The 10,743-nt window shown below is 40.2% G+C and overlaps 1 protein-coding gene across 2 annotated transcripts; it reads right to left on the bottom strand.

The window, feature by feature from the left end:
• Positions 1-248: 248 nt before the first annotated feature.
• Spry3 (sprouty RTK signaling antagonist 3) lies at positions 249-10,151 on the bottom strand. Of its 2 annotated transcripts, XM_090327240.1 has the most exons (4): positions 9,788-10,151; positions 8,428-8,506; positions 5,492-5,567; positions 249-4,082 (listed from the first exon to the last, which is right to left on the bottom strand). In XM_090327240.1, the coding sequence occupies exon 4, from the start codon at positions 3,974-3,976 to the stop codon at positions 3,110-3,112; it is 867 nt and encodes a 288-aa protein (XP_090183366.1). In that variant the 5' UTR covers positions 3,977-4,082; positions 5,492-5,567; positions 8,428-8,506; positions 9,788-10,151; the 3' UTR covers positions 249-3,109. The 2 variants fall into 2 exon arrangements, with proteins under 2 accessions (XP_090183366.1, XP_090183367.1); XM_090327241.1 differs by lacking the exons at positions 5,492-5,567; positions 8,428-8,506.
• Positions 10,152-10,743: the final 592 nt, after the last annotated feature.

Raw genomic sequence — 10,743 nt, 5'->3', positions numbered from 1 at the left:
AAAGTCAGGCAGGAAGCGTCCTCTGAATATTCTTGTTTATATAGTCTATGACCCAAAGTAGAAAAATAATGAAAACGGAGCCACTTGGAAGGATTTAGATGTCATTTGTATATATTTTAAATATACATGTGCAATACATTAAAATATAGAGATGTGTGAATATATTTACACATATATACACATACACACACACATATATATATACATTTATATGTATATATATATATATAAAACCACAGAAGGGATACATATGCAAACTCACATGTCCATGCGCCTATCCCACCCAACAGGACCCATCTATATGTAAACCAGATGCAGTCCATATCAGGCCAACTTGGACACAAGTGAAAGCCCTGACTCGGCAGCACATTACGGATTGCAACTATATTTGAGTAACCCTTCAGTTTCTTCTACCAAGTATAAGGCCATTTATAAATACACTGTGAAGAGCTCCTCTGGGTGTATGGCAGAGCCCAGGGCCCCTCTGGCAGTGCACAATTTGCCTGAGTAAGGACTGCGGGATTGGGATATCAAGGAGCTATCAAGGAGGGACTTGTTATTTTGAGGGTTAAAACTAATAAGCAAACATCCATAGAATAACTTTAGCTCCATAACAATGCACTAATGTCAGAGACTCCTTAGATATCTGAGCTCTAAGCAAATTTCAGGCAGAAGCAGAGAGAAGCGTGTGTTGCTACTCATCACCATTCAGTTTGACCCAGAGAACTGGACACAGCTTTTAGGAGTAGATAAGTTTAAAGTACAATCAAGCAGCCTTGTAAGATTAAAAACAAGTTACTTAAAATTGAAGAATCTAAAAGTAACATAGATTACAGGTACTGGTTTCGGTTTATAAATGTTCCAAGAAGCCTAACCTTATATATGGCACCATTTGCAGCAATATCATTAACATTATTAATAATCATTGTAACATATTTGTATATACAAAAATAGAGCAAAGCAATTCTACAACAGATGTAAGTGAAGGTATGGGGCTGTGTGCAACGCAAATATTAACACACTTCAGGAAGTTTCAGAACCAACAAAGACTAAGTGGCACATTTTTCTGTGTATAGATCCAACAAGCTGAACAGGAATGTCCCTTTCTTCCCCCTATGTATGATTGTATATGTTTCCTCACTTCTCCACCCTGCAGCACATATCCATGCACACTTTAAAACAGATGATGGATAAAGTTACGAGTCTGGAAGTCTTAAACTAAGTTGGAGCACCTTGATTTCAAGCAAGTGCCCTCAATTTCTGAATTTCTTGGTGAATTTTGGATTCACTTACAGAGGGAAACTATGCATTCCTGTGTCTTTCAACAGCAGTCGTTAGCGGTCTGCCATCATCACTGTAGCCTTCTCTTAGTAAGAGCTTCCCAGCACAGGCTCTCTGTATTTTTAAGAGCAAGGTCACTTCTTTGCATTATATCTCTTTCGTCTCAGTTTTTCACTGTTGCTGAAATCTAGGTTCTCAGGCAGCTGCCATTGCAGACAAAGCCGGGGGTGAGCACGAAGTGTGCAGCAGAGAGCAGATCGGTGCAATGGCGAAGATACAGCTTGGTTAGGGCTTCTTTAAGTTTTTTTTTCTTTTCCACACATGAGCTTCTACAAGGTCACAAGCAAAGGTGATGTCCAATGGTAGCAGCCTCAATACCTGTTACTTAGCCACTCACCATGTACTGCAGAAAGACTACCATACTAACTTGACATGATTTCTGAAAAATAATCAGAAGGGAATGGCTTTCTGTCCCTATTCTACGATAAAGCCCAATGACTCAATGTGGTACAGGGAGAACATATCGAGCTAGGAGTCAGAAGACCTATATTCCAGCCCAAATTGTGATAAGAACTTAGTGAGTGTTGTCTTGGGCAAGTCCCTTACTACCTCAGGCCTTAGATTTCCCATCTGTAAAAAAGGGCATTGAACTAGACTGACAGTTAAGATTCCTTCCAGCTCTAGTGTTTTATGACTTTTTATGTCCACTATTAAGGCCTGAGCCATGCAGTCTCAGGGCAGTTAGCTTCTAAGAGAGAATATACCTCTGTAATATCCTTTGCTTTGTTCATTTAGCTATAAAGCACGTCTGCCTTTGGCACTTGGGTCAGACTACAAAGTTATGAGCATCCTGATTTACTATCCTACTCAGCATGCTAGTGGAATCTGTCAATACTATAAGTTGATTATTGGGAAAGGGAAATAAATCTGAATTCATTAAATCTGGAAATATAAGATAACTGAATTTCATATGCTCACAAACAGGTGAGTGTGGCTGTGAGTGCATACAGAAATTGGGATACAGACTATTGCTAATGATCAGTTCAATGTAGTAATCCATTTCCCTTAACAAAATTTAGTAAGTAGTATAGCATATGAAAGTTTGGTGTCTAAGGAAACACCTATGGAAAAAACAGCACTTTTGGATGTGTTAGAGAAAGAGGAATGGATAGAGACAAACATATATAAAACAAGATAAAATAAGACAACAAAAGGATTAATCTGAGATAGGAAACAAAAGAATAGAAAGGAAAGAAGAAATAAAAGCAGAGAAGTAAGAGATTAAAATGAAAGAGAAGGAAATTGGAAGCAGATAATGAAAGAATAGGAGAGAAGAAAAGAATTGAGAAGGGTGGTAAACAAGGAAATGGGGTCAATATTCCCTGGAAGGTTGAATGCTGTTCCACATGCACCTGTGAAAACTACCTTATAAGAAAGCTTCCAAAGGTACCTATGGAAAACAGAGGGACAATCAGAGCCTGCACCGAGAGGCATCAAATTGGGGAGCCCCTAAACCTCTACGTTGCTGGCTCTGTCAGTCCTCAGTGACCCAACCTCATGCTCATGTATCACCTGAATTTTCCATGACAGCCATAAGGGCTGAGGTGGTGGGGTATAGAAAAGTGGAACAAGTGTGGGGTAGATAACTGAAAAAGAACAAGGCATCCTGCACCAGGATGTACTTTGCCATTCCCCTGATGCTTCAAAACAAAAGAGGTGAGGCCCTAACTTTGGCTACTTTACTACTCCTCCCTGTCTCCAAACATGAGGCCTATGCTTTACTGATGGGATAAGAAGGAGAAAGCTCTGGATCTGGCTTGTGGGAAGGTCATACAGATTTTTCCTGAGCCTTGGGGAAGGATGCACTACCAGAAGAGATTTTTCTGCACACAGTGTTGGTGTGCCTCTTACAGCGGCAGCCTGGTCGCCGGAGGCTATCATAGCCCTGCTGGCACAGATGGAGGCATCCACGGGTAGGCAGGTAGCAGCACAGGCAGGGTAGGAAGAGGGAGATGAGGCTCATTGCTGCCCAGCGAACGAAACAAGAGCTAGGCCCACAGGAGCAGGGCTCATCAGCGCAGTTGTCTTCATCATCAGTGGAGCAGTGGTAGAAGAGGCCCTTGACACAGCAGAGGCAAGTGCCATAATCAAGAAGGCTCTCAGCAGAGCAAAGGCAACGCTGGTTGCACAGCCAGCAGGAGGGGAGAGGGCGAGCTGCGGTGCAAGGAACACACTTGCAGCGCCCACACTCCTCACAGATGAAGAGGTGCTCATTGGGTTGACCGGCAGATTGCTCAGCTTCTCCCTTCAGAGCACCATCAGCCTTTGGGTGGGACCCTGCTCCAGGCTGGGTTCGGATAATGGATTGGCCTGAAGGTGAGGGTGTAATGCTGGCCAAAAGCCTTTGATCAGAGGCAGTGGTGCTATGAGACATTGAGCTGGCAATGCTAGATTGGCTCAGATGCTGAGGCAAGGGCTGCAATTGATGGCACTGGCTGAGACTGCGGGGGAGACCAGTAGGTATGGTAGCCAAGGACCAATCAGATTTGTGGGTCTGCACAATAAGGGAAGGGCTGGAGAGGGCCTGTTTACAGGGAGCTGGAGGCCGTTCCACATAATCATTGCTAGCATGAGTAGAGCGCAGCTGTTCAATAGGCAGAATTTGTTGGAAATCATCTATCACTGTGGCATCCATTTTGCCTTGATTTTTGAACTCTGAATGATAAAGGGTCAGAGTGGCACTTGTGGTGATAAAGAGGAGCCCTTGTAGTTACATGGACCTCAGGGCACATCAGAAAATCCTAGGAGAGAAAGAATCGAAAAAATAAATGAGAACACAGATGCATACGTGTTTTGCAGTGAACTTATCAGAACATATTACCACTGTTACCTTCAATCACTTTATCTTAGCCATCAAGTTATTCCTTTATCTGTAACTGTAAATAAAGCTATGACTTTATTTGTACTTTATTTGTAACACCTACTTATTGTACAGGCAGTTCTGGTCATTCTATCCAGACTATAAACAAGTTTAGGAGCAATTATCAGATTGTTGATTCTTTTTGTTTTCTATCACATAACTAAGTTCATAGGAACAGCTAAATCTTAGCCTTGAGCATCAGAATTCTAATAATAAATGGAACCAAACGTTGAATGCAAAGGTTACTACTTAAAGTAATGCTGAAGCAAAAGACAAACCCTCAAGTTTCCCTTGAAAAGTTGCTTATATGATTATATGTATGTGTGTATGTAACCCACCAAAGCTTTCCTTTCAGAGCACTTTATGACAAGCAAAAACAAACAGATGAGAAAAATACACTGCTTGATTCAACAAACAGTCAAGAAAGCAAGCACAGAATAACACACATGTAGTTGGAATTAGCCTGTCAGTAGACTAATATGGGGGGAGCCCTCTTAAGAGCACAGAAAGTCAATACTCATCATCTTGAACTTATGGACTTCTTTTTAACTTATTGAACAGGTGGTGTTTCTTAAATAATGTTTTTGGACTTGTCCCTTTGTTGCCCAGACAGATTTCATACTCCTGGGCTCAAATGATCCTCCAACCTCCAAAATAACTGGGACTTCAGATATATGCTATCACACCTGGCGTCTAGATTCAAAGGTGATAGATAGATAGATAGATAGATAGATAGATAGATAGATAGATAGATAGATAGATAGATAAATAGATAGAGAGATAGATGAATAACACTGGAAATAGACAAAATATGGAAAACTATAAGAGACAAGCCCTTTAAAATATCACCACCTATAATTAATTTTACCCATTACAACCCTAAGCAAACTCTATATTGATAGCATTTACCTGGAAGATTCTCCATAGGCCACTTTTCTTGACCTTTACCATACACTAAAATCTGGCTTCCTTAAAGGGTAGCAATAATTTATACTACATCTAAGCTAAGTTGACTAGAAAAGCATATTCTTACATCTCCATTGTATCACAAAGAGCTGTACAGTCATTCTCTTAAAGGATTTAATCAAGAACAGGCTAGGAATGTGGTCTGGTGGTAGAGTGCTTGCCGGGCATGCATGAAGCCCTGGGTTCTATTCCTTGGTACCACATGCACAGAAAAAGCCCAAAGTAGTACTGTGGCTATGTGGTAGCCTTGAGAAAGCTCAAGGACAGTGCCCAGGCCCTGAGTTTAAGCCCCAGAACTGGCAAAAAAAAAAAAACACAACAGACCTGATAATGGTGACCATGAGGAAAGTATTATACCAAGAGCAGACTGCTTTATCACATCACCTAGAAGACTGAACAGCTAAAAAAAAAAAAAGACAAGTATAAACAAAGCCACCTAAACACATATCCAAGAGACAACATGGGGGCATCAGAATTTAGGGAGTATTAGCGTAAATAAATTATATGTTTGAAATTCATCAGACTTCAGGCTTCCTCAAAATAAACCAATTACTCATACTATTGTATGGGCTGGATAGCTTGAATGAGTAATAAAAATGGGGGGGATACCTGATTAGGTTTCCACAATTAAGCAAACATAACACTGAAATAGGCTCCAAAGTTCTGTAACAACAATAGGAAAAATAATGCTGCCATTTATAAAGGACTCAGTAGTTAGTAATAACCATACTTATGTGACTTTTAAGGGTTATCTGAATTTATATTTGTTTAAAAAATACAGATAAACACGATGTAGAATCTAAGACTCAAGTATCTATGACATTTGTGTCAAATCACTTGCTTTATCTATATAACTATAGGAGTGAACTGGGTGATATTTCAGGATATTACCCCATGATGGTCTGTCTGCATTTTTATAGGTATGTAATTTGATCAAATAATTCTTTACATCTGTATTTCCTACATCTCCAAGTCCTTAAGAGTAATTTAGTCAATGTGTATTTGTTTATTCCTACAGTCAAAAGCAAAAGCATATATCTCTTTTTGCATATACTCAAAGCCTTTGAAACTTCTCACCCCTTCTTCTATATCTTTATACATTCATAATCTTAGCAGTAAAAAGGAACAGGCAATTTTCATTTGGACATTCAGATAAACAAGGGCACATTATTCAGATGGTTTTTAGTAGTTTTGGACTGTGGAACGTCTTTTAAAAAAATTATAAAAAAATAACTAAAAAGAATGTGGAGAATCCTTCAAATCCTTTCCACACTAAGTACAACATACATACATGCTAAATGCTGTTTATACTGCTTGATTTACCTAAGCAAGCTACTTTCAAACTAATTGCAAAATTTCAAAAAAGAATGATTCAGAAGAATGTATACAGGTTCCAGAGTTACAGGAGGTAATTAGGCGATATTCCAAAGACAGGATTCCAAGGATGTCACTAGGTACCTGAGAGACATGCTCAGAAAGTTGAAGCTAAGCTTGGAGTAATCTAGGTCATAATACAAATGACTCTGAAGCAATAATGAAAACCGGGTTCAAGGCTTCCCCCCCCCCCCAGGAGCAGAAAGGCACATGGTGTTTAGGTTAAGAAGGCATATTAGAATATTGATTAGATGTCTGCAAGACTGAGGAGTTGGGAGACATGGATGATTAAAGGAAGCTCTGGGATCAATCTGAAATAATGAGGCACTGTCTTTGCCTTCAGATGAAGCAGATAAGGTGGTCCACAGTATGAAATCAGTTTCTTCCTGCTCTTAGGCTCTTAGGGTTTGTTTGTTTGTTCTTTCTTTCTTTATTTTTTTTTTGGAATCAACTCTGACTTCAATGCAGAAGATCTGTAATACCATGGACAATAGAAACAGAATAAAACAGGGTCTTGAGTGAAATTTTAATGGAATTAATAATAACGTATTATTTGTCATTCTGGACCTGCTAAATCTTATTTGGATAGGAAATAAAATAGATGCATATCCAGCAGAAGGGAAAAATGTTGAAAATGGAATAGGCAAAAAGTACTGCAGCATGAGACTAGATGAAAAACTACCACTGCATGCATGCTTATGATCCAGACATCCACCATTAAAGAGCCATTCATTGTGAGTACCAACAGTTAAGAAGCTGTGCTGTTGGTCCATTCCATATTCTATTAAATGAGAGTATACATCACATGTTATTAAATAGGAATTGAGAGGATTGTCACTGTCAACTGTTTATTGATAGGATCTAGTGATTTTTGTCACGTAGTACCTCTGCAGTAATGAATGATGCATTGTAAGCCCACTCCCATCTCAGTCTTGGTGGCCAGGTGCTCTAGCTTTCTCAACAGTTTTTCTGTAGCCCTGAAATTTGCTATGCTCAACCTAAACAGAAATTTGTTTTCTTAGGCCAATTTAGGGACTCAAAAGTTAAATCTCCTCAAGAAATGTTCATGTTTCTTGATGAAAGAACACATATTTTTTCCCTGAGAGGCATTGAAATGAAAACTGAGTTTTCCTGTCTAAAGCTCTTCTATGGTAACATCTTAACGCATTACTGATTTCTCTATAAATTCTTTCTGATAGAATATGACTTGATGTTAATTACAAAAAAGGAGAAACAGGAGGGTCTGGCTCCTGTTTTCTGCCACTTTCATGCGTTCAATGCTGTTTTATACCTTACTGTGTAACGACTCGGGTGTGTTGCTTTTTTCCTGTACTCTGCTGTTACATACACCAGTTCTCAGAATAACTTAAAGCAAACATGAGGGAATTTCTGCTATGGCTTTATATGTTTTCTTAGTTCTACTGTTCCAAAGTCTGCTCTCTAAAAATCCCTCTCTGTGCAAAAGCATTTGCATCTCTATCAAAGCATACCCCCCCTTACAAATACCAAGTTGTATATAGTTTACATTACTAACCTCTCAGCCACTGACTGGGCCTCCCTCCTACCGCATACATCTCACTGGAGCTGCCAGGTTCTCACCACATTTAACTCTTCACTTGTCACTTTGCTACCCAAGTCCTATTCATTACTTCAATAGTTCCACTAAGACTCATAGAAGTTTATTTCAAACCAGGGTGTCACAGTTTTAAGACCTTATTAAAGATGTAGGTATTTTAGTAATGAGTGATGCAGACAAAAATTGTAGTAACAAATGAATTTACATACCTCTAATCCTGGGGAAAATGTTAAGAAGCTAGTTGCTCATTTAAGAAGTTGGAATCTTTTTTTTTAAGTCCCAATCCTTTTATAAGACACAAGAAACTTACATTCTAGTCTTAAGGCTAGCTTTACTTTGCTGTGTGACTGGAGGCAAGTGACCTCTGTTCCAGGCCTCAGTTTCTTCATCTGCAAAGGGGCATGCAAAAAGGGGCTTTAAAACAATTCCTTTTCTTGAATGTGTTAAATTTTATGCTGGGTTTGTTAGCTTCTTAGTGTCAAAAGTCTTTCATAAAGAATTAATTTTCTTTTCCTTTGGGTTCTTTACTTCTTTACCACTCAACTCTGTAAACACCTTCAAATACAAGTCACTCAGATTACTATCTTAACTATGTTTTGCCACTAGAAACCTAAAAAGAGAAGGCAGAACCAAAATGTGTAGAATGTTACCATTAAACCTTGATATATATTTGCTTAGAATCAAAAAGACAAGAATAATATATTCAATGTGGATAAATTGCTAGTCTGTGCGTTATTTGTATTTATGTATGAGCTGACTAGTCGGAAACCTGATTGAACACCTGGTATAGCTAAATTCATGCAATAACACATCATGTTACAGTGAGGTTTTAATATGCCCAGAAAAACAACCAGTTTGTATTTTGAAATTTATTTTCTGCTTAGGAGTTTAAGATATGTTTACTGTTCATCCGACTTGGTTTACAGCATGCAGAGGTGAGTGATGATTAGTTAGACATGTGGAAGGGAGTGTGCTGTAAACCACAGCCCTAGGTCGTATCAAACGCCTAATGGCTAAGTAGATGTGCTTAGGCTCTCACTTTTGACTAAATTTCTATATGCCACATAGAGACATGTACACATATACACAGTCACAGATCCAGAAATTTCTAAATCATTGCTCTCAATCAATGTAAGTAGAGAGTTATGCCGTGTCAGCTTGCGCCATTTCTACCCAGGGCAAGGTGATGTGATGAAATCTGAACGATGCTCAGCCCAGAATTATAAACCAATAGATGACTAGTCTCATGCTAACAGGATGCCCGCTGGGCAGCCAGACTGGCCTCAGCAAGGGTTCTTCCTAAATCCTCACCTTGGGTGGTTATGCTGCACTACGTTGGGTTTAGGTAAGCAACAAAATGCATGCAAAGGTTAACAAGCTAGACATCAAATTGACATTTGGCTAAGAAGCAATCATTTTCCATTCCTAATGTGGCTTACAAATGTCTAATACATATAATTTTCTACAAGAGCTGATTCATTTAAATCTCATTTAAAAGATTTTCATTTTATTTTACCCTGGTGCTTGAGCACACACAAACACACGCACGCGTGTGAGCGCGCGCACACACACACACACACACACACACCAGGATATCTGCAACGAATTGCAATCTGTGCATTACATAGACTGAATTGTACCGTCTTTAAGAGCTAATCTCTCTGGCTTACCTTGAGAAAAGGGTTTATCCATGCTGAGAAAAGCAGAACTAAAAATGCTCCATCTGGCTCAAAGAACCTCTTCACCAGAGTCTGTAGGTTTCTTCACCCCTCTTCGGAAAATCTGAATGAAAACTCCTTTACTGGCAGTGAAACCAGAAACAGATATAGTTCTGTCTTGCCCTTACAGCAGAAAAACACGAAAGGGGGGAGGGGGTAGAGACAGAGAAACAGAGAGAGACAGAGAGACAGAGAGAGCAAGGGGGGAGGGAGAGGAAAAGGGGGGGGATCAGATCCGTAGTGGCAGATACTTTGTATAGATTTTACATGCAGATCTAAATCTTGATGCACGTATTCCCCAAAGAAAGCTCCGCAGGGTAAGTTGCTCTCCTTCTCCTCCTCCTCCTTCTCCTCCTCCTCCTTCTCCTCCTCCTCCTCCTCTTCCTCCTCCTCCTCCTCTTCCTCCTCCTCCTCCTCCTCCCCCCTTCTCCTCCTCCTCCTCCTCCTCCTCCTCTACCACCTCTTCTTTCTCCACCTCTTTCTCTTCTGTCTCCTCCCCCTCCTCCTCCGCCTCTTGCTCCTCCCCCTTTTCCTCCTCCTCCTCCACCAGTTTCTTCCCCCCTTCTCCTCCAGTATTTTCCTTCCCCCCTCCTCTTCCCCTCCCCCTCCCTTCCTTCTGCATTTCCCCTCCTCCCTCACCTCTTGCACTTCTCTTTGCCTCTGCCTCCACCACCGCCTTCGTTTCCTCCAATCTGTCAGATGAATCTAAGCAGCAGAAACTGCAGTTGTAGACACAAGATATCTTAACAGAGCAATAGATACAGCAAGAATGCGATTATTTATATACCTCCGGGTGTGTTAGTATATTATCTGTGCGAGGAGGGGGTGGGGTGAGGCTGCACTATATTCGATTCAGCTAGCTGGCTGTTTTGTGAATGTGGATCATTTCTGCAGGTCTTGTGAATGGA

Source organism: Megascapheus bottae, chromosome X (assembly GCF_031878675.1).
Source record: "Megascapheus bottae isolate mThoBot1 chromosome X, mThoBot2.hap1, whole genome shotgun sequence".
NCBI classification, from domain to species: Eukaryota; Metazoa; Chordata; class Mammalia; order Rodentia; family Geomyidae; genus Megascapheus; species Megascapheus bottae.
This window is presented reverse-complemented; position numbering and strand designations above follow the sequence as displayed.